The sequence below is a fragment of the Mesoplodon bidens genome (assembly GCF_964165515.1).
Source record: "Mesoplodon bidens genome assembly, chromosome: 18".
Lineage (NCBI taxonomy): Eukaryota > Metazoa > Chordata > Mammalia > Artiodactyla > Ziphiidae > Mesoplodon > Mesoplodon bidens.
In genome coordinates this window covers 679,065-702,636 of record NC_138175.1, presented here as the reverse complement: position 1 = coordinate 702,636, position 23,572 = coordinate 679,065, and the positions used below count along the sequence as shown (strand labels likewise).

General features: G+C 52.7%; 2 protein-coding genes across 3 annotated transcripts; one reads left to right on the top strand and one right to left on the bottom strand.

Moving 5' to 3' along the window:
* Positions 1 to 6,568: 6,568 nt before the first annotated feature.
* Positions 6,569 to 11,970, top strand: LOC308606128 (uncharacterized protein). 2 transcript variants are annotated; one of them, XM_081216650.1, is made up of 6 exons: positions 6,569 to 6,720; positions 6,986 to 7,054; positions 7,246 to 7,401; positions 8,000 to 8,108; positions 8,519 to 9,493; positions 10,324 to 11,970. In XM_081216650.1, exons 5-6 carry the CDS (start codon positions 9,277 to 9,279, stop codon positions 10,515 to 10,517), a joined length of 411 nt encoding a protein of 136 aa, XP_081072776.1. In that variant the 5' UTR covers positions 6,569 to 6,720; positions 6,986 to 7,054; positions 7,246 to 7,401; positions 8,000 to 8,108; positions 8,519 to 9,276; the 3' UTR covers positions 10,518 to 11,970. The 2 variants fall into 2 exon arrangements, with proteins under 2 accessions (XP_081072776.1, XP_081072775.1); XM_081216649.1 differs by lacking the exons at positions 6,569 to 6,720; positions 6,986 to 7,054; positions 7,246 to 7,401 and having other exon boundaries at positions 7,881 to 9,493.
* Positions 11,971 to 13,096: 1,126 nt separating this feature from the next.
* PRDM7 (PR/SET domain 7) lies at positions 13,097 to 23,258 on the bottom strand (the record flags this gene model as incomplete). The annotated part of the gene is made up of 9 exons (XM_081217464.1): positions 13,097 to 13,123; positions 13,808 to 14,096; positions 15,230 to 15,297; positions 15,709 to 15,980; positions 16,196 to 16,351; positions 20,907 to 21,014; positions 21,855 to 21,953; positions 22,993 to 23,040; positions 23,177 to 23,258. 9 exons carry the CDS (start codon positions 23,256 to 23,258, stop codon positions 13,097 to 13,099), a joined length of 1,149 nt encoding a protein of 382 aa, XP_081073590.1.
* Positions 23,259 to 23,572: the final 314 nt, after the last annotated feature.

Here is a 23,572-nt window from a genome sequence, read left to right as displayed (position 1 = left end):
TCGGGGCGGGAGGCGTGTATAGCTTCGTGGTTTTAAATCCACAGTAGCTTTCAGCCCGTTACAAGGGCAAGCTCACTTACCACCATCACAAGCTCAGGGTGCAGCTATTAGAATCCCCTTTTTACAGAGGAGGAAGCTGAGGCACAGAGGGGCCATGTACTGGAATATTTTCTAGTGTGGTGCACAAAAGACTGATGATACCAGGTCCACCTCTGGGACAAGCAGTGTCGACAAGCATTAATTATTTTCATTCTGTAACCTTTCTTTGTACAGTTAAAGTCTCAAATGTCGTAAGCAAGCCGACGACAACAGCAATCAAACCTCTTCGGAGGGTGCGCCTTCACCCCCTCCGTCCTTCTCTGCCCCGAGAGAAAACCTAGTTCTGGGAGAGTGCGGGGCAGGGCAGGGCGTTGTCACAGCTCCTTCTGGGGCCTCGCTAGGGCCCCCTCCCCATCCTGCAGGCTTCACCTGGAGCCTTCCCTGTGCCTCTGGGAGGGCAGTGGGTTGATGAAGAGTAGGCATGGGGGTCCAGCCTAATAGGCCCAGTGCCAGCCATGCCGTGCTTGCCGCGTGACCCCCGAGCTGTGACCCTGCTGCCTTACACATTCCAGCCAGAAGCGGCCACACACCACACTCGGGGGGAGCAAAGTGCGCGTCTACCTGCTGGGCCTCTTGTAAAAAGAAACCAGACACAGGCCTTGAGCTCTTCCCTCCTCCCCACTCCTTTCTGACCAGGTGAGTGTGACGCTGGAGTTGCAGCGTTCCACCCCTCCCGCCCCACCCCCTCCCCGGAACCAGGAGGACAGACACAGGCCCTAAGGAAGACACGCGCTGAGGAGGAGAGAAGCTGCATCCCCGGTGTTGCCGCTGGGCTGCCTGGCAGGTGGGTGGGGCCTTTCGCGTCTGGATTGTGTTATGTGCAGTGATTTTAAACCACTCGCGTTGATTTTTCCAGGTGGGTAGCCCAAAGCGTTTCTGCTTCAGGGAGTTGAGATCATGCAGGTAAAACGTAGAACTACACACAGGGTGCTCAGTGCCTTGGAACTGACTGTTCTTCCCGGGTGGCTGAGATGCTGAGCAGCCACGAGGGTCGCCCATCCTCCTATCCCAGTGATAAGGCAGCTGGTCGGGCTGACGTCTGGGTTCGTGCTGGCGCTGGGAGGTCCCCGCCCTACCCTGAGCCCCTGGAGAGGCCCACGTGGAACCAGCCTCTGGGGCCCCGCTGAGGCACTGCAGCTGCGCTATGACACCAAGGGTGCCCGAGCCCCTGCCCCTACTCCACGCCCCACCCCGGGAGTCCTTCCAGGACGCTGTGGCGGGAATTTGTGGTCAGAACTCAACGGAAGGGACATGAGGGCAGCTGGGACCTTCCTGCACTGAGGAAATATTGAACATCGCCAGGTACACTGAGGTGACACAGGTGACAAGGGGAAGGCCATTTCACATGGTGCTATGAGCTGAGAAGGCCACATGATGGGCGGTGCCAGAGGGTGACAAGCGCTGGAGGTGAGGGGGCCTGCCGGCAGGCTGAGGAAGGCGAAGCCAGGGGTGGGGGTCACAGGAGGGGTGCATTTGGCCCCCGGTAGCATTTCAGCTCCCCAAGGACCTGGGTTATTGTCTGTTTTGTCAAGGCTGTTCCCATGCCTGGATAGGACCTGGCCAGAGGTAGGTGCTACATCAATATCCCTTGAATGAATGGACGGAAGGAGTGTGCAGATATGCACAGAGGGACAGTGAGTGTGCAGATACGCAAGGGCAGAGACGTCAGGCTGCAGAGCGGGAGTTAAGTAGATGAAGAAGGCAGAGATGAAAGAAGAGAGCGCGGGAGAGAGAGAGAGAGACGGTTTCCAGGCCCTGGCTTCCCAGCCCGCATCGGGCTCTCCTCCGCCCAAGCCTGTCTGCACTCTGTTTCTTTACGGGAAGCTCCCTCTGGCCCTCACTCACCCATGTGTCCTGCGGTGCACGTCTCCGGAGCAGTCTGCGTCTGTCCCCACCACACCACCTGTGCCCGAAGCCTCCTTAGTCTTAAGCCGGGGCATCAGAGAGCTCTGGCCAGAGGTGAGGCCCCTTCCCTGCCCCGGGACAACAGCACCTTGTCTGTGTTGTGGACTCTGCTTTCTGCACCTGTGTGCCCGTTCGGGTCACTGCCTGGTCCAGGATTGGCTGCCCTCGCCCTGGGACAGGGAGCATTTGTGGGTCAGTGCATCCCAGGGGGTTCTAATGTTCCGCCAGACTGAGGACCCCCGGCCTGCATCATGAGCAGCAGTGACACATAGGCCACCGTAGAACATAGTTCACGAGACATCTGCTGGCCTCAGCTGGACTTCGAGGTCAGGCTGAGGATGGGAGGGGTGGTGCTGCTGGTGCCTGTGATGCGGCTGCGGTCGCAAGCCTTCACCTTGGGGGTTGCTGGCACACAGGCACGTGGTAGTCAGCGCAGGGACCAGAGGTGCTGCCAGAGAGCAGATGCACCAAACGTGGGGGGCCTTCCCTCCACTAAGTGACTGGCTTCCAGGGCGCTGTCTTGGCAGGCACACCTCAGGGCTCAGCTTGGCCCACCACTCAGCAGAGAAGCAGACTTGGATAAATCCAGACCACCCCCTTCCAAAACTGACCCAGGAGGAGACTTCTCCTGGTTTGAGACCTGATCAACATATTCCTAGTCCCAGCACTAAACTGGGGGGTCTTGGGACCCCTTCAGTCATGTGGTCAACACTTACGGGGTCAGGATGCCAGGAATGTTTTCCGGTTTTACCAGGGGATGTGGTCTAATTTTGTGGCAGGCAGAGCCACTTCGTTTTGCCAGTTAGAGGAGGGGTCTTGTAGGTACAGTTCTGATTTCCTCCAGGGATCCCTCAGGGCTCACTGTGCCCGGGGCTCACCGTCAGTCTGTGTGCGCCAGCAGGACGCCGCCTGCAGCAGCCACCTCTTCTGACTGGTTGGTCCATGTGCCAGTTGGTCTGGGGTCTGTTCTCATGGGTTGAGTGTCTGTTCTGAGTGGCTGGTGTCTTCTTCTTTATTTAATCGATATATTTTCTTATTGACATATAGTTGATTTACAGTGTTGTGTTAATTTCTGCTGCGTAGCAAAGCGATTCAGTTATACATATGTATACATTCTTTTTTAAAAATAATCTTTTCCATTATGCTTTACCATAGGATATTGAATGTAGTTCTCCGTGCTATACAGTAGGACCACGTTGTTTATCCGTTCTGTATATAAAAGCTTACATCTGCTCACCCCAACCTCCCACTCCATCCCTCCCCCAGCCCCCATCCTCTTGGCAAACACCAGTCTGTTCTCTGTCTGTGAGTCTGTTTCTGTTTCATAGATAGGTTCATTTGTGTCATGTATAGATTCCACATATAAATGATTCCATGCAGTATTTGTGTTTCTCTGTCTGACTTACTTCACTTAGTATGATCATCTCCAGGTCCATCCATGTTGCCGCAGATGGCCTTATTTCATTCTTTTTTATGGCTGAGCAGTACTCCATTGTATATATGTACCACATCTTCTTTATCCCTTCATCTGTTGGTGGACATTTAGGTTGCTTCCGTGTGTTGGCTATTGTGAATAGTGCTGCTATGAACATAGGGGTGCATGTATCTTTTTGAATTACAGTTTTGTCTGGACATATGCCCAGGAGTGGGATTGCTGGATCATGTGGTAGTTCTATTTTAGTTTTCTGAAGAACCTCCGTACTGTTCTCCATAGGGGCTGCACCAATTTACATTCCCACCAACAGTGTAGGAGGGTTCCCTTCTCTCCACACCCTCTCCAGCATTTATTATTTGTAGAGTTTTTAAGGACGGCCATTCTGACCGGTGTGAGGTGGTACCTCATTGCAATTTTGATATGCATTTCTCTAATAATTAGCAATGTTGAGCATCTTTTCATGTATTCTTCTTCTTCCTTTTCTTTTAAAAAAGTATTTACTTATTTATTTGGCGGCACGCGGGACCCTCATTGCCACGTGCGGGATCTTTGTTGCAGCGTGCAGGACCTTACGTTGTGGTGTGCAAGATCTAGTTCCCTGACCAGGGATCAAACCCGGACCCCATGCATTGGGAGCTCAGAGTCTTAACCAGTGGACCACCAGGGAAGTCCCCTGTATGTCTTCTTTGGAGGAATGTCTGTTTAGGTCTTCTGCCCATTTTTTGATTGGGTTATTTGTTTTGTTTTTTTTGTTGCTGAGTTGTATCAGCTGTTTGTATATTTTGGAAGTTGAGCCCTTGTAGGTCACATCATTTGCAGATATTTTCTCCCATTGTGTAGGTTGTCTTTTCGTTTTGTTTACGGTTTCCTTTGCTGTGCAAAAGCTTGTAAGTTTGATTAGGTCCTATTTGGGTTTTTTGTATGTGTGTTTCTATTGCCTTGGGAGACTGACCTAAGAAAACATTGGTATGATTTATGTCAGAGAATGTTTTGCCTACGTTCTCTTCTAGGAGTTTTATGGTGTCATGTCTTGTGTTTACGTCTTTACCGCTGGTGCCTGTTCTGAGTGGGTGGTGTCTGTGCCTCACCAGCTGGGACAAATGTAGATTTGATTGCATCACTGGGTGGCCCCCCCTCCTGACCCCTGACCTGTCACTCCAGCCCAGCAGTGGGCACACCGATGGTTCCCCTGTGCTGGTTGATGGTGAACGTGTTGTGACGCGGCCCTGAAGGGTGTAGGCAGTGGCCACGTTGTATCCTTATCGCCATCTGCAGAGGTTCCTGTGGGGACAAAGGGGAGAAGAGTTGATGGTGTCAACAGCTAACGACCAGCACGACCAAACAAATTAATACAAAATCTAAAATTAAGGACTTCCCTGGTGGCTCAGTGGTTAAGAATCCGCCTGCCAGCGCAGGGGACACGAGTTCGAGCCCTGGTCCGGGAAGATCCCACATGCCGCGGAGCAACTAAGCCCGTGCGCCACAACTACTGAGCCCGCGGGCCACAACTACTGAAGTTTGCACACCTAGAGCCCACGCACCGCAACAAAGAGCGGCCCCTGCTCGCTGCAGCTAGGGAAAGGCCGCGCACAGCAACAAAGACCCAAGGCAGCCAAAAATAAATAAATAAATAAATAGTAAATAAATGTATTTTAAAAAACTCTAAAATTAAATGTCTTCGCTTTTTAGTCTACTCACTACGCAGATAACAAAACTGCATCAGGTGATGTAAGTGCCAGCTCAAATACTTCACCAAAGTCTTACAATTATTTCCAAATGATTTGTTTACTTTCTCGGAAATCTTCACGTCATCTTTGATGTGACTGTCACTGTAGGAACGCTGTGCACCATTAACTTCAGGGGCTGAGGAACGGTTAGGTGGCTGAGGGGAGGGCGGCCTTCCATACCCCATCTCTCCATCCGTCCCACTGCTCTCGGGTCCCTTCTGTCCTCCCTTTCCCCCTGCCATTGTCAGGGGAGTCCTGTCTGGACCCTGGCCACGCGGCGGGAGCTGGGGCCGAGCACACAAACCAGAGGGAGAGAAGTGGTGAGTCTGGGCCGAGGGGTTGGGGGCAGTGGGTCCTGGTTGCTAGAACCAAGCCTCTGGTGTCTGGTCCACGGAGAGGACCCGAAATGTCTTTGCGCCTCAGGAGGGCGATCCAAACACAGCCTGTGCTGCCGGGTGAGTGGCGTGGAGGCCCAGGAGGAAGCGTTCGTGGCTGCTGGTCGCAGGCGAGGCGGGGACAGAGCACATCCTCTCACAGCTCCCTTTGCTACGAGATGCCCGGCGCCTCCCGTGAACCTCAGTGTCCATCCCCAGGTGTCGGTCGGAAACGATGGGTATATGGACACGGCAGCGCTGCCTGTGGTGCCTTGTGAGACCAACAGAAGCTTCCGGACAAGCAGCTGCTGGGGCGCCGCCGAGGCTGCGAGCAGGCTGGCGCCTGGGGAGGGAGAGCCGGAGGCAGTCCTGCTGGCCTGGCCCCGGAATCAGGAGCAGTCAGTCAGGTTGCTGCTTTCAGGGGCACGAATTGGGGGCATGAAGGGAATGGGGCCAGAGCAGCCGTGGGGGAGGGTCTGTGAGCAGGAGGGACACGGCAGGGGTGCGGCCGCCAGCAGACGACCCCGGACAGCGGGCGACCCTGGACAACAGCAGCCCCACGATCCCCGAAGGGCCCCCGTGCTTTGCGGCCCCTGTCGACCCATCTCTGTGAGATTCTGCCTGTGGCCCCCCGAGCCCCCCAGCCCCACTGCTGTGGAGCAGGGTCTCTGCTGCTTGAAACCACAAAAACCTTTGCAGTTCTGGAGCTGCCCCTGCTCATGTCAGGGGGAACCTTCAGGGCAGTAAGAGTTTCTTTGATATCCGTACTTTAGTTTCCCAGAGTCTTCATATTTTCTCTGATTTTGCTGCCGTGTGTCCCTGAAACCCTCTGTTGTCTCACGGGGTGGGCTTTCTCCGTCACAGACCCCTCAAAGGCCTCCCGCCGGGTGAACGTGGGCTTGTCACTCGGCTGCACAGTCTCCTCGGGGCCCCTTGTCCCACTCTTGCTGTCCCCAAGCTGGGTCTAGAGAAGGCCCGTCCCAGCGAGAACCCACTTTCTGGCTTCATCTCTCGTCCCAACGACCGCGGCCTCGGAAAGAGCCCTCAGGGTTTCCTGCTCCAGTGCTCACGGCAGAGAGCTCGCGTCCTCACAGGAGCCACTTCAGCTGGGCACACGCGTCCCTGCCGCTGCACGTGACCTGTGACCACGCTCCCAGGGACGGACCACGAGGGCTGATGGGTGAGCTCCTGCACTACTTGCCTGAAGGCACTTTGCCCCCTAGTCCCTTCCTTCTCCCCACTTGGGGGTGGAGTGTGGGCCTGGCCACGAACTTGCTTTGACTGTGGGTGAGGGCGTCCTGGAGTGCGAGCAGGGAGGGGGACCTGGGTACCCAGTGAGGCCACCCAGCGAAATGAGGCTTCGTCTGGGCCTCGGAGGGTATGGCCGAGGGTCTGCTGGACAGGACACCACATGTAGAGGGCCCTCAGCCTCATATTGATGACAGCAGTGACTGTGCTGAGGACTTCCTGTACCAACCCAACAGCAGGGGAAGTGGAGGCTCCAGGGCTTCATGGTAAGTAACTAAGTGCAGAGCAGGCACTTGACCGAGCTGAGCTGGTGGCTTGGATCCTGCACGCTTAACACTGGAGTGACAGGACCTGCTTGTTCGCTCTGCTCAGCCCTGCTTGCCACCTTCTCCTCCACCCCACACCCTTATTTTTGCTGCAAGAGTCATGCCTCTCTCTTTATTTTGTATCTTTGCAGCTAACATTTGCGGTAGAAAATGTCTACTCCGCCATCAGAAGCCGGCATCTCATGGAATCCTCAACCTCTTCCCCGACCGTAGGGCTGGTTCCTGACACCCAGCTCTGCCCACCTCCACCTCTGCAACCCTCACGTGTGGTACCTGCAATATAACAGGTGCTCAAAAAATGCTTCATGAATAACTTCAGGACTCAGTGGTTGTCTGACATATTTAGAAAAGGAGTGGCCGCCCCTATTGCCAGCATCCCTGAAACCCCGCAGGAGACACAACCTAGTGTGGTCCCTTCTCTCGCCCGGGGGAGCGTCACACCAGCCACCCTGTCTCCCTGCCTGTAACAAACTCACCGTAAGGAGGCTCGCTGGCCCCTGGGCCAGTGATGCTGTGAAAACCCGGCCTTGCACTCGTGGGATTTGGTGTGAAGACAACACAGAAACAGAACCAGCAAGGAAGGGTCCTGGCCAGGAGTCAGTCCCTCTCCTCAGTGACCCTGTGAGACCCAAGCACTCCCTCTGCTAAGCCTGCTCCGTCTGTTTGGGAAGGGGCCCTTGTGACTCCCCGGGCAGCAGGTGGGAGGGACAACCCAGTCTCTCTTCTGCCTCCTGAGACCAAGATGGGCATCGGGGAAACAGCCACACCTCCGACGGGGGTCCAGAGAGGGTGTCCCGAAAGGACAGGGCCTAGCCGTCCGGTGAGGCCAGGTCTTGTCCTCACCGCACTGACCTGCTGGAGGGTCTTGGGTTTCCTGTCATCCAGCACTCCCACCGCCAACCCCAGCCTGCAGCGTCTTGGGAGCCCCTCGCTGGCAGGCCCCCCGGGGGCAGAAAGCCCCACAACCACCGTGAAGGATAAGCACGCAGGACAGGTGAGACCAGCACTGAGTGTCCCATGTCCCCTCTGCTCCCCAGGGAGCACCCCAGCCCCGGGCCAGCCATGGCCTTTGTCCTCTTCGGTAGTGTCTTTGCAGTCAGTAGTCCCAGACGCCTTCCTCTGGAGGGGAAGATGCAGTGACCGCGGGAGGGGTGAGGGCGGGGTATGCTTTAGCCCTAAACCCGGGAAGCTGCAGAACTTCCTTGAGCCCCGAATGCACCACATGGGTAAACCTGCAGCAAGCCAGGCCAAGATCTGGACAGATTCTCTCTGGAAACACTTTTCATGTCCAACAAGAGAAGGTCTGTTAAACCCCCGCTCCGACCCCAGGACGTGGGGCACGTTGTAACCATGGAAACTGAAGGGAAGGCGTTTGAGAAGCTTCTTCCTCGGTGTCTCCCCCAGTGGCCCCTGAAGGTACTGCACCCGGAGGAGAAGGGCTCGCTCTTGTCTCCTCACTTCGGGCCAGCCGGTGCCCACCCCTCACAGCCCCTGCTGCCCGCCTGCTTCTGAGTTGCATGGAAACCTACCGGTCACGAGGCCAAAGTGGGCTCGTCTTGGTGAGCAAAAACAGAGGCCGGTGACAAGGTAAGATGGGGGCTCAAAAGCTTTCATAGAAGAAAAACATGCACGTGTGTTCCTGTGTGTGTGCACATGTGTCTGTGTGTGGTGACCAGATGCTGTATTAATTGGTGTTCCCTATACAATTATGAGTGGCTTTTATTTTCTGTATTTTCTAAATTTCTTTTTTTTCTAAACACCTGCATATTATGAGAAAAAAAAAAAACAAAGCTGTTGGCATCGAGCACGAGAGCTTGCAAAATAAGATCTTAAAGTACATATTTCAGAATGTGTTACAGGAGTTTTCTCTGGGTGATGGATGAACGGCCTCCTGCTTTTAAAAACGAGCTTAAGAAAACCTCGTTGGTAAGTTTTCAGGGGCCTGAGCTTTGAGGACAGTGTCTGCGGGTGACGCCCTCCCCACAGGCAGCTCCGCCTCAGGTACTGGCCGGGCTAGTGGCCGACCAGGCGGAGTCTGGCAGCCGAAGACCAGTTTACCCTCTGTGCTCCGCGCTCACCTGCTCAGCTAGGGTCCCGGTAGAGCAGCAGGCAGGTGGGGCTGGCACAGCCATGGGGCCACTGCAGTCAGAGCGGCACGTGTGATGGAGGCTGCTGGTGTCCTGTGTGCCTGTCCAGGGCACCCGCAGTGTCAGGTGGAGGCCCTGCAGGCGTCCCGGGGACAGGACAGGCGCCTCCGCCGAGCCCAGCGCATGTCAGGTGACGCACATTCCTCCGAGCCCCCCTTCAGCACGCGGATCGTGGCTGCCAGCAGCTGCCGGTGGCGGGAGGGTGTAAAAACCGCCAGCCCCCTTGCTCGAGGTGAGCCGAGACTGGGTGAAAGGCCGGAGTGCCTTTTTGTGCCTGAACTGTGGGGTCGCACACCATCGCCGCCACCACACAGGTCATCCATCTTCTGTGCAGGCCGCGGATGATGGGGGCCAGGGACTCGGGGCGTCTTGGGGGCTGGCGGCCTCACCAGGAGTGAGGTTTGTTGCCAGAGGGGAGGGGAGGGGAGGGGAGGGGAGGGGGCAGGCCTTGAACTGCTCAGCCTTGCAGGGGATTCTAGGGCCACCTCTGGTGGGAGGTGCAGGTGAGAAGCCCCTGGAAGTTTCTGGGGCCCCGCCCCCATAGTATTTCAGTCGAAGCCCCTCTGCCGGCATCACCCCCAACTCCGTCCCTCCTGTGGCCCCTGCTGAGAGCCGCAGAAGATGGCAAGTTTATGGTGCTTCTCTTCCAATAGGGAAACAAAGCCACAGACACACACATTCCCTTAAAAAAGCATGAAAGAAAGGAGACAATAATAGTGGATGTTTGTTATTGACATGCACATGGTTCACGTAGAGATGCTTCACAAGCCTGCACGGGGAGGGGGACTAAGGGCCGTTGTTCGCAGTCATGGGGTCTGGGCTCCCCCCTTTGGCTCTGCTCACAGCGTGCCCCATTCTCCACCAGACTTCTCTTAGAAAAAGTGAGTTGAAGGATAAAATACTCAACAGTTAAGCATTTCAAGGTGGCGACTCCGTTGCACTGAAGCACACAGGCCCAGGTACACGGCACGTGCGTTAGAGAAGCTGCGGTGTGGGCTTCGAGTACACTGTGCAGGGGGGCAGGAGAGGTTCTGAGACTCACGGGTGGCCCGGTTCCTGCAGGCGCGGCTCCAGACTCCGTTCTCAGCAGGTGTGGGCGAAGGCCGCCTTTCCCAGGTGACTGTGTGTGCAGGGGCTCCGGGGCTGCCCGGGCTCAGCGGGAAGGGAGGTCGCCCGCACTGAGCATCCTGACCTCTCACCTCCTCGTCAGGGCAGCCGAGTCTGCAGTGAAGCAGCTGTGTCTGACCAGTGCCTGAGTGGCCCCTTCTTTGTCCAGCTCTAAAGACCTGGAAGACGTGGGCAGGGAGAGAATAACAAAGGGCCGGGCTTGCACTCTCAGCCAGCCTCTGTGCCAGATTCTGCCTGTGCTTATCCATCAGACCAAAAGGCTGGCGCTCCCATCCCATTTTATAGATTAGAAAAGAGGCACAGAGAGGTTGAGCACCTTGCCCTAGGTCACACCGCGCGTGAGGGCAGAGCTGAGAATTGACCCACTATGGTTGGATCTGGAGTCCACATGCTGTGCTGACCCTGAGGGGATAGCAAAGAGAGAGCGAGGGAGACCAGATACCCCAGATTGAGCCAGGCACACAGGCATGCACACGTACATGCACGAGGCCTTCACCTTTGAGGCTACAGAAGTCAGAGGAAACCAGAGAGGAACGAGGAGAGGCCAAGGGAGAATGCCCTTCCAGGGGTTCAGTTCCTATGGAGACTGGGGCTGTGAGTATGAGCTCTCCGTGGCCCTCTTGGACCCCACTGCTTTCAGTGATAAGGGGGGAATGAGGTACACAGTCTGGGCTTCAGATTTGTATGGAGACAAAATTTATTAAAACAGTAGTCCAAAAAACCATGAAGGGGATTGGTATGAACATCTCCAGGGCAATTAAGAAACCCTCTGCTGTTTATCTACCTTCTCTCTTATCATGAAAGCAGAGGATCTATTTAACCAGTTATTTCTGTGCTCATCACACTCTTAGGGAATGTAAGGGGTCATAGACTTCCTTTGAAGCTCCCTCAGAGCTGAGGTATGTGGTGGCTACATTTATCCTCCTGTGGCTAAGATGTGGTTTATTGGTAATGACTCCCTCACCCTCCCTGCAAACACAGGGCTTCTCCCCTGTGTGTGTCCTCTGGTGTCTGATGAGAGTTGACTTAAGACTGAAGTGTCGCCCACACTCCCCGCAAGCATAGGGCTTCTCCCCTGTGTGTGTCCTCTGGTGGCTGATGAGAATTGACTTACGACTGAAGTCTCGCCCACACTCCCCGCAAGCATAGGGCTTCTCCCCTGTGTGTGTCCTCTGGTGTGTGATGAGAACTGACTTTTGACTGAAGTGTCGCCCACACTCCCCGCAGACATAGGGCTTCTCCCCTGTGTGTGTCCTCTGGTGTCTGATGAGAACTGACTTTTGACTGAAGTCTCGCCCACACTCCCCGCAAACATAGGGCTTCTCCCCTGTGTGTGTCCTCTGGTGCTTGGTGAGACTAGACCTATCCTTGGAGCCTTGCCCACAGCCTCTGTACTTGACTTTTACAGCTCTTGGTACTCCTGCCCCCACGAGTAATTTGCCTGTGTCCTCTGGATTCACTTTCTGGCCTGTGCTGGGCCCTGCCTCCATCATTCTCTCATGTGCCCTAGAGCTCCCCATTTGTCCTTTGGGAGAGTAGGAAAAGGCCCTTGAAATCCTCCTCAGCCTTATCGTTTTCAGCAAAGGTTTGGACCTTTCCTTGACCTCTTGACCTTCAGGTTTGTCACTCCAGCTGTGTGGATCAGAATATTGCTGCTGCCGATTTTGATAGCCTGGGCAGGGATCCTGTGGTTGGACGCGGTCTCTTGCAGATGTTCTTGGGAGGACCTGAGACGGGTGACTGCGTTCCACGTTTTGGCTGAGGATTTTCTGACTGAAGAAGGCCAGAGAGAAGGAGCCACATGGATGGATCTTGGGCTTTGGGTCTGCTGAAAGAGGAAGCTTGTGGTCAGGTAGATGGTTTGTCTCCGGTAAGGCCTGAACCACTAATCATCTCAGTGTTGACAGTGCAAGCCCTGTCTCCCAGCAAGTGTGCCTTCACAGTCTACTTTTCCACTCCATTTTTACTCACTCTGTCTTCTTCAGAAATCCAGAAAGCCCGTATCAAGGGCCTTTTCTACCCGTGGCCCTGACTAGGGACCTTCAAGTAGCATCAGAGGCAGCGTCACTCCTTATAGGAGGTGGAACTGCAGTGACCTTTGCCCACATACGAGTATCTGAAAAGTCCTATATCACTTTGTGACAGAGGGGCCACAGGTATTTTATCCTGTTGGGAGAGAACACTCTTGATGACAGGTGGAATCACCCCGAGTGACTTCCTACAAGGGGAAGGAATTTATTAAGTTAGGGGCACTCATCCTGGAGATCTCCAGATGTGGAAGGCAGGGTGGGGTAGTGGTTAGAGCTCCTCATTCACAGAGACATATTAGTTGAGCAGCCATTGTGTCTGAATCTTTGTGAGGAAGTGGGATTCAGATTGGACAAGACCGAGTGGTCCAGGTCCCACTGACTAAAGGACTCTGGCTCCCGATGCCCCAATTAGGTCATGAATTGCTTCTCTCTCAGTTTTCCATAAAGCGGAAAATGCAAGTACGCCCTTCCTCAGAAAGCCTCACGAGTATGCACACCTCATCGATTTCAGTCAGGCTTCGTCCGTTTCAAATGCAGTGGGAAGTCCTGTTTGAAACTACAGCCCAGCTCCTGCCCGTCCGCAGCCAGTCCACTCTCCCCCCTCTCCCCTGGAGAACTGACCTCTGAGCGGATTCCCCACTGCCGTCTCTTCCCAAAAAGTGAGCCAAAGCATCACCTTAGAGCAGAGAACGTGCCGCCTGCAGCTGAAAACCGCACGGTGGTTTCACGTCACCCCGGGGGACCCCCCTGTCTGTGCGTGGAGCACAGGCCCTGAGGCCTCCGTGTTCTGTCCAGCCTGCTTCCTCTCCCTCTGTGCTTCCTTCTCTGACCACCTGCATGGCCTCTCTTTCCTGCCCCGGTGCTGCGGCACTGGCCGTTCCCCTGCCTGGAACACTTGGCCCACAAATGCTGCCTCTGGAGAGCACCACACCCCACCCTCCGCTCACATCGATCCAAGGCACTTTTTCTGGGCTACTTTTCCTCAAAGCACTAATTGCTGTCAGGTATGAGGCACGTGCTGCTCTAGGGCAGTGATTCTGACCATCCTGTTCAATCTCTATTTCCAGTTCGTGGAGCCCTATCTGGCACAGTGTATGAACTCGTGTGACGACGAACCGAAATGGTGACTGAATGCAAATCAATGTGTACACATATCGTCTAAAAATATGGAGGAGATTAAGAAGAAACGGCTAAAGGTGAGAGAGCTGGTAGGTGCTCGAAAACTTGTTTTTTTCCTCTCAGCCTTTCAGCCCTATATGATGTTATATATTTTTTGCATGAGGGATTAAAAAAATTAGAAGAAAAAAAATTTTAATATAAAAAATTTCCCTAAGAGTCAAAGGCTTATGGATCAATTTCTGAAGCATCTTAATTGAAATTTTACTGACTCCAGACTGGAGTTTACTCTGAGCAAGAGCCGGGCCATGAAAGCTCCCCAGGAGTGCTTCTTGCTTTGCATTGGAAGAGTGGTGGCGCCCACCTCTGCCCGCCGCCGCCAGCTGGCTCTTCCACCCGCTGCCCCACTGGATGCCGAGCTCCTGGCTGTACTCGTCCCCGTACCAGACCAGCAGTTCACAGCCCGGCCTGACCACCCGGCAGGTTCGGTAGAAGATCTGCCTGTGATACTGGAAGGCCACCAGGTTCTGCTCCTCCTCATCCCGGGCACAGTTCACATACCTGGGGTTGGGGCCGAGAAAGGGAAAGAAAGCGCAGGCGATGAGTTCCCTCCACCTGTCAGACCCGAGCCGGCTCCTTGCCTTCGCGGCCTGGTGCTGCCCCCAGCGGCCGCTGCTCCTGCTCGGGAACCTGCCGTTCACACCTTCGACCTTGTCCTGTGAATCCCTATCTCCAGGTGCTGTTGCTGGTGTTCATCCAGGCCGGATTGCTTTTCTCTCCTTACCTAATTATCTGTTTTCCAAAGCCCAATTCCAGACCTGTCTCCACCTGGATTGGCCATAAAACTGGTGACCTCTGGCTTCTCTAAACTCTCAATGAAGTTCTGTTTTTATCCTGCAGAACTTGGTGCTTCTAGTTTAGCACACGTCCCTCAGCCCCAGCCTACGTTCTCTCGAGAGGCCTGTCTCCAGTCTCCCCACGTGTATCCAGGGCCCCCCATTCACTTGCCTCCCCCAGGTTCCTGTAGAAACTTGGAGAGCTCTCTGACTTAGCTCGAAACAGAACAATAGTAGTTTATTCACTTTCTGCCTCCCCTGATGAAAGGAGGGGACCTTAGAGAAAGGGGCTGCTCACAACCATCCTGCAGTCCATTTGTTCCCTGGCTTCAGAACCCAGTTCTCACTGGAGCCAAGGCTGGGAAGGTGGCCGCCCTCACAGACTAAAGGTCCCTCACGTCAGGTTATGCTGGTGCTGTGCACTTCTTGAAAAATAGGAAAATTATGATTAAATATTCCTAAAGTCAATTGCTTAATGTCTGTCTGCAGTGTGTCCTCCGTAAGGACATGGGTTATGTGATCTGTTTAAGTAATGGACTCCGTTTTCTAAACTGGAGCATAATAGTAAGTGCTTGATAAGTGTTAATTAGGTAAAGAAGTGTCCCTGGTGAATCTAGACTCCTCAAGTTGTCTTCAAGTACCCCAATTTTCTTGAGCACAGAGACGTATTTTGAGGACACATACTATATTTTTATTTCCTTTTTTCTGACGTCTCTTGAAATGAAAGAGCATTGTATGGAGAAAAAAGAGGGACGGAAGATGTAAAAACCATTGAGGGGGGCAGTCTGAGAAGGAAAGGGACATGGGCTTGAGAGAGATGAGTGTCCTCTCTGGAACCTGGAAACCTACTGGACTTACCTCATCCAGTTGGCCCAGGACTTGTCCTTTCCATCCACATACTCGTAGCAATTTCTCCCTTTGGTGATCTGAGTGTCAGAAAAAGAAGTTAAAGGCTTTTTTTTTTTTTTTTGGTGGGAGGTAACAGGAGAATTATTTCACTCTGCTATCATCAGTACTCTTCAGCCGCATGGATGCAACTGCCAATCGTGAGCACACAGTAAGCTCCTTAATCACCATCCTCACGTCTGAGTCTATTTGTCCGCTCAGGTCAAGGGCCCCGCACGGGAGGAGCCGCTTCTTTGTGCCTGTACCACCGTGCTCCCACCTGGCCTCTGATCTTTAAGTTGAAGTTCCATGTTCATGCAAAGCGCACGCAGTACACAGAGCTAACCGTGTGGTCCCCATCCACGTCCTAGTATGTTGAAAGTGAGGCCCCCCCCCATCCACAGAAGGGATGTGGAGGCCAGAGGACAGGGGAAGAGGTGGGTGTTTCTCACCAGCCAGGAGTATCCACTGTTGGCGGCCTCTTCATCTTCTGTGATCCGGCCCTCATAGGGGCCAAAGTGCAGACCCAACGGCAGATCGGATGCCTCATTCCATACTCCAAGCCCAGCCTCAGGGATGCCTGATGGTCTGATACTTAATCCAGGGGGCAGAGTGAGGGCCGAGCGGTTGGGATGTCCCTTCTCCACTGCACTGTCCTTTACAAATGTAGGGGCCCCGTGAGCAGCACAGCTGTCAATGAAGAAGTTCTGACACGTCTCACAATCTGGAGGCGAGAGCAGCAGGGATTAGGGAAGATACAGTGCGTGTTCCTGGTCGTAAAGCCCTTCAGAGAGAACCGGGGCGCTCATGTCATTTGGCCTCAATCCTGTACCCCAAGTCACTAGACAAAGGGGATGATTTGGGGACCAAATGCTAAGGTGAGATTATTGTAGCAAGACATAACAGCCTTCTCTGTAATGGGCCAGTGGGGTCACTCACAGAGGTAGTCGTCGTCCTGGGGCTCGCTGACCTCTTGGTACACGTGGACCTTTCTTTCTCGTAGGCTGTACATCTTCACTTCAATCTGCTTTGTTCTGCGTTCTAAGTTGGAGAAGAGTAGGTAAGCAAAGTTGGTGGGGTCTGGAGTGTTGGTCCCTGTTTTATCAGAAAATATGAAATCCCCTCCCATCAGATTATCGCCTGTCCTTCTGTATACTTTGGTATTTTCCCCCTTTAACTACTGGTTCAGAGGGACCGAGGCTCCACACTGACTACAGACGCCCAGTTCAATGTTAGCTTCCTGTTCTTCCCATTATTAGGTTTAACTTCCCAACCTTTCTACTTAGAAAATGGTTCATTGACACATTTACTCATTAGAAAATATTTGTTAAGGCACATTACATGTTAGGCATTGAGCAGAGGCCTTAACTAAGAAAGCATGACCCCTATTATCACAGATGGATTTTTTTTTTTTTTTTTTTTTTTTTGCAGTACGCGGGCCTCTCACTGTTGTGGCCTCTCCCATTGCGGAGCCTAGGCTCCAGACACGCAGGCTCAGCGCCCATGGCTCATGGGCCCAGCCGCTCCACGGTACGTGGGATCCTCCCAGACCGGGGCACGAACCCATGTCCCCTGCATCGGCAGGCGGACTCCCAACCACTGCGCCACCAGGGAGGCCCCACAGATGGATTTTTGAACAACGTGTATGTGTCAGTACTTTTAGATTCAATTTAATGCTTTCAAACACTATACGAGTTATGTATCCTTATGTTCACTTTAGAGATTAGCAATCAGGACCTCAGAAAACATGTAAGATTTTCCCAAGGCCCCAGTGCTAACTTCAGGTCTCAGATCAGTCCAGCCTAAACCCACGCCTACCCCAAGTCCACCCCACACACCTAGGCCATACTAATCAGCCTTTCTAGAAAAATGAGAGGGACTAAAGCCCCCAAGTTATTGTCTCTTACCCAGCTTTTGTCTAGTGTGCCGTGCAGAGGTGCTTGCTGCTCCAGGAGGGGGCGCTGGGCTCTGGGCCTGCGCAGGGCCACTTGCCTTCTGCAGTTGCGCTGCTCCTGGCAATTTCTTCAAACTAGATTCATTACTTAATGGCACCGGGGGCACTGCCTTCAACGGGAGAGTCACATATTAAAAGACAACATGCATTTCTTTAGTTCTTTAGAGCTTATGAAGTGTTTTCACATGCATGACCTTAGTTAGTACTTCAACAACCCTTGGAAATACCCGGGGCGGGTAGAGTCTGAACACTAGAGCATAAATAAAGGGCCTAAGCGGGTAGTGAATCAAGACTAGAACCCATATCTTAAGGTTCCTTCCCTTCAACTTTCTCTCACATTTCTCCGTAAAAGTGAGAGCGAGGCAGGGAGAACAATTGGGAAGAATCAACAAAGTCTGGGAAAGAAGCCGGTGGGTAAGGGCTTATAGAAAAACAAAAGAGGGGGTCTTCTATTAATTAGTGGACCTCTGATGGACGAGGAAATGTGGACAAGTACAGAGGGGACAGGACACTTCTGGAAACTGAGGTGACAGAGCAGTGAGACCGGGAAGAGAAGAAAGAAATGGTCTCTGGCAGAGACATATCTAGACACCAAGGAAAATGATGCTGAAGGCTGCGGGTGGCCATATCCTAGAGAGAATGTTTGGAATGAGAGTAGCTGGTCCCCGTCGGTTCTGCTTGAACGGGGCTGTACGAGCAGCTAGTTCTCCTCCGTCTCCTGATCCATACATTGGTGTACGTGCTAATTCACGACGTGGAACCCAGTAACGTTCAGCCAGTTGTTTTGTGGGCTGTCGATGTTTAACGGGGCGTGAATGTGAGAGTCCAGCCCTGCTATGAGCTCACCCCCTCAACTGTCTGCCTATTGGAAGGCTCGCTCACAGGCACTACCTTCAGCGCTCCCTGACCCTCTTACTTCTAGGTGACTGTTGAAATGTGGAGCCACTCATGCAGAAAACATCCAGGGGGCCCTCAGGGGCCTTGAGCTGGGCCTGGGACTTCTGTGAAGAAACGGGTATGGACCAGGCTCTCAAAGCTGGCAACGCAGGGGCAGGCTAAACAAATGATTCCAAACATGAGAGTTGCCTAATTGGAGCTCGGAGGAAGGAGCTGCTACTTCCTCCTGCAAGAATGAGCATTTGAAATCAGTTCCAGAGGGATGAGTTTCTCTTGAAACGCGGGTAACCGATATGAAGTCCTTAAGTTATTTTCTTATTTGTCATTTTTCAGTTAGCAAACTTGAAGCTAGTCGGGGCTGGGAGACGCTTCCTCTTAGTAGAGTAGGAGGCTCTGAGGTTGGGGATCCATCTCCTTCTTCGTCTCGGACAATCCACTGTACAAATTGCCTACAGATCTGTAAGCTTCCCTTAGTCAGATGGCCTTAGCATGTCACCCACTTTGGCGTAGCAGAAAAGAACTGAGGTTGAAATCATCCGTCAGATGAATGATATAAAGATGTATGAATAAGACAGTGTAAACTTTATAAAACTATGGAAGTTCTACTCAGCTTGTCAGTGTTGTAGGGAAGGAGCTTTGGATGAGATTTGCACTACCAGTGATACTGTGATCTCAGGCATATAATCAAACATTTCTTTACCTCAGTCTCTCGATCTATTCAATATAAATGGTGATAGTTACACTACCTATAGGTACTACAGGATTGTTTTAAGGTTTAAAGTGAGTTTATTCATGTAAAATGATGATGATATCAGACATTGTGCTGAAGAACCATGACGGGAAGCAGCGGTCTCTAGGACACTCGGTGTGTCTCCTATTCTTACCTTTGATTGGATCCATGAGGAAGGTTTTCTTGTCAATAGGATTTGGGAAATACTTACCTTCTGGTGTTTACTGTGCTCCACTCTGAAGGCCACCCAAGAAGGTTTAACTAGAAGATGATGAGAAATCAGTGTTTTGGTTGGTAAATGTTTCCAAACTCTGGGCATCTGAATTAAGGACACAGAATGCTGAACCAGAGAGTGACAAGTACAAGGATTACCAAAGGGGGGATGGAAAATGATTTCTGTATCATCAACGCCTATGCTTCCACTGGGAGCATAACATAGTTTTCTTAAATTTAAAAAAAAAATGGACAAAACCTCATCTGTGCTTCATCCTATGTTCATAAAGTATCTAATAAATTTACTTCATGACAAAAATACTCAACAAAGTAGGAACAGAAGGAAATTACCTCGATATAATAAAGGTCATATATGAAGAGTCCACCTCTGACATCATACTCATTGGTGGAAAAAGTGATCTCTTCTAAGATCAAGAAAAAAGGCAAGGATGCCCACTCTCACCACTTCTATTCAACGTGGTACTAGAAGTCCTAGCCAGGGTATTAGATAAGAAAAGGAATCAAAAGGCTTCCAATTTGGAAAGAAAGAAGTAAAATAAGGTTTGTTCACAGATGACATGATTTTATGCACAGAAAATCTTTAAAATTCCACAGAAAACACTGTTAGAACTAATAAAAGAATTTAGCAAAGTTGCAGGATCCAAAATCAACACTCAAGAATCTTCCTATGCACTCGGGACTTCCCTGGTGGTGCAGTGGTTAGGAATCTACCTGCCAATGCAGGGGACACGGGTTCGAGCCCTGGTCTGGGAAGATCCCACATGCCGTGGAGCAACTAAGCCCGTGCGCCACAACTACTGAGCCTGCGTGCTGAAACTACCGAAGCCTGCATGCCTAGAGCCCGTGTTCCACAACAAGAGAGAAGCCACTGCAACGAGGAGCCCACGCACTGCAAAGAAGAGTAGCCCCCGCTCGCCGCAATTAGAGAAACCCCGCATGCAGCAACGAAGACCCAACGCAGCCAAAAAAAAAAAAAAGAGAGAAAACTATTGAGAATTATACTGAAAACCTATACATCCACCTCCATTCAGTCTTATGTCACCATTCTGCCGCAACCACTGCGGGTCTTTTAATTTCTATTTCAAAATTCAAAAACAAAATAAAAACAAACAAAAAACTAACCAAGACACAGTGAAGCCACCTGCCAGCCCTTACTCCTTTGGTGATGAATTTGGTACTTCTTATTCACATTCAAATTTTTATACATTTATGGCCTTTCAATGTACCTATAAACAATATATATATATTTTTTCCAACAAAAGGTCTCATATTTATTACTGAACCAAAGCACTAATGCATAAACACTGACACGAGGAGAAAAATCATTTTTTTCCCAATGAAACAAATGGATGCATTTGTCCAGATAGCAGTGATGTTTTCAGAGTGATATGGTAAGATGCAAGTGACGTTCCACAGCATAAGTATGTGTGCCACCTCATGTGTGGCTCCTTACAGACCCAGCTTGCTTCTTCTCCAGTGTCTTCTCTTGGAGTTGTACCTGGTTTATTACCAGTTTTCATTTGAGTCCACTGGGGAATGGGACAATTCTCCTTTTGTTTCTTGCCCAGGAACGCTTGATCATGAAAGTCTTGTGAGAAGACATGGTGAGGGGCACAGTCAACCGCACATCGGATGGCAGAGAAGGGGAGGCTAATTATTTTACATATTTAAAAACTTTATGTGGATAGTCTCTTACTGTATAATATTCTGTTTTGCATCTTGCTTGTTTGGTGAAAAATTATGGGTTTTTTTTTTTGCTAATGCCTGAGATGCAGCTGAGACCTAAACCCAGGTTGGTTTCCGGAAGATGCCTCTAAATCTTCCTGGCCCCTCACCTTGCTGCCTTGGAGTCCATTCTTCATCAGAATCCTCAGGGTCATCCACCTGGGGTTTGATGGCCTGCCTGCGGTGACACATGAAAGCTGGCCGAGGGGCTCTGAGACCTGGAAAGAAGCAAAATCTTTGTTCCAAAAGGGAAGAGCTGGAAGGAGGAACAAAGCCCAGAGGCAATGGGAAGTGCCACAAGTCAGTGTGACTCGGCAGGATGGGCTGGGAGAGTCTAGAGCAAGGCGAGAGGTGAGCTGAGCTCTGCGTTGCCAGGGCCAGGCCCACACTGAATACAAAAGAACACAAATTTCCTGCAGGTTAGTCTCCACACAGAAGGGAAGTGTGAGCAGATGAAGCCACCTAAGAGAGAGCCAAGCTAACACTGAGACCGAAGACCGGGTACATGTTTCCCAGGCTCATAGGCACCCAGCATTTCCTGTTACCTATAGTAATCAGTGCTTCATAGTTCTTTTTCACATTCCTATACCGGATTTTTTCCCATTCTCCCATCTCTGTCCATTCTTCCTTGGAGAAGTATGTGGAAATGTCTTTGAAAGCATCTTTGGCCTAGAGAACATAATAGATTTCATCAGTGACTTACTCATCTAAGTCAGAACTGAGAGCTGGGCCCTCTCCTTCACCTTGTGCAGGGTGTAGCCTGATGCCGCTGGGTGGTCTCTGTGAGAGACAAGGACGAAGACTTTCCTTCCCGAGTGTGTCCTGCTTCACTGAGCCAACACCGAGCACTCTCCTAACTCGCCCTGGACACAGAGCAGTGGACGATGCTGCAGTGTCCTGTCCCCACCCCCGCCCCGCCCCACCATCTTAGACAGGACCAGGCACCCCCATCCCGTGTACCTTCACAGAGAAGGTCCCCCAGCGGTGCAGGCCAGGCGTCCGTGGGTCCCTCCCGTGGAGCCGGCTGAGCGCCCGGCCCTGCCTCCCCCACCGCTCACCGTGGGCTTCCGCTCCGTTCTCCCAGCACCTCCCTCGGCGCTCTCCTCCGGCCACCTGTCGGTGCTCATGGTCCTGGGACCGCCTCAAGGCCAAGGTGCCTGTGGAAGGAGAAGGCGCTGAGGCAGCCCAGGCCCCTGCCCAGAGCCAGGTCTGTGTTCCTCGGCCGGGGCGTCCCGAGCAGGAAGGTGTGAGGACCCCAGCAAGCGGTAGAGGATGTGGAGGGTATCGAAGGGCTGGGCGGATCCTCAGCAGCCACGACAGCCCAGCCTAATGGGAACTAGATCCGGTGTCTTTGGTCCCCCTGCAACTCGGCCCCTCGGAGGAAAGGCGCTGGGAGGGCTGAGTCTGGGGGTGTCTGAGGGAGTCCCGAGGAGACCTGGGAGCCCCGGACTGCTGGACGGGGGTCAGCTTGACAAGCAGGGCTCTGTTCCAGCGAGGGACAGGGACTATTTCTCCAAGAAGGGTCTTGGGGATCTCCACCTGGGGACTCCGGAAAAATCTGGGCATAACGTGCGTTCTCTGTCTAAGGGACAGATCGCTCAGCCTGAGGAGGTTTGGGTCACTCCGGCTGAGGGAACTGGGGCTCCTCAGACCCGAGGGGATTCGGGGTCCCTTAGGCTGATGGTATTTGGTGTCTTTTGGCTGAAGGGATGTAGAAGGCGCAGGCTGAGAGAACTTGGCACCTTGGAGCCTGAGGAAATCGGGGGTCTCTCGTTAAGGGGCTTTAGGTTCTCCCACACTGAGGGTAGCTGGGGTCTTTGAGGCTGAAGCGGTTAAGAGTTCCCGCGCTGAGGGTAGTCGGTGCCTCTGAGGTTAGGGAAATGTGGTCTCTCTGCAGGTGCTATTTTTAGGGCGCCTAACCTCTAGGGGTTACTCCAGGTATTTGGGGGGTCTAAGCATTAGGGGATTTGGCGTTTCTGTGGGTGAAGGGACTTTGGGTCCCTGAAACTGAGGAGATGTGAGGTCCCTCAGGTTAGGACCCGGGGTCCCTCCGAGCTGACGGGATTTGGAGCCCTTCAGGGTGAGGGAATCTGGGGCCTCCCAGCCTGGAATCTGAAGGCCTCGGGCTGAGGGTTAATAAGGCTTTCGCAGGGCGTGTTCCTGTCAGTCTCCCCGCTGTCCCCTCGCGTGACCCACCCCGGCCTGGCGCGTGCTCCAGCTCCGGCAGCTTCGCGTCCTCCTGAGCTGAGGCGAAGAGAACGGCGCGGAGGCGGCTGGTAAAGCCCCGTCAGGCACAAGCCACCAATCGGTGCTGCGACTGAAGAGGTCCCGCCAATAGGCGGCCGGGAGGGTGCGGAGCGCGCAGAAGGTCCCGCCCCACCGCTAGGGGATTGGCTGCTCTGGGTCCCGCGCGTGTCTGAAAGGAAGCCTCCGGCGCGCAGGCGCAGCCTGGCGGTTTTCATTGATTGTCTTCTCCGCCCGCCGTCAGGCAGCCCGTCTTAATCCTGGAGCCTCAAGCGGGCGGTGGGTCTTTAGGGTGGACGTGGCCGTCCAGTGCCCTGAACAAGAGTCTTTGCTCCACCGGATTGTAGTCGTGCTCCCGAACTTTCTCCTAGGCCCACCTGTTCCCTTCCTTGTAAAATCCAGTTTTGGCAAGAACTGTTTGGGGTGAGTATTGCTTTATTCAGGGGAAAACTAGGTAACTAACTAAAATCTGATGAGACACAAAATAAACAACATACGGTCAAAGATTTAAATGCAACAAATGGAATAATAA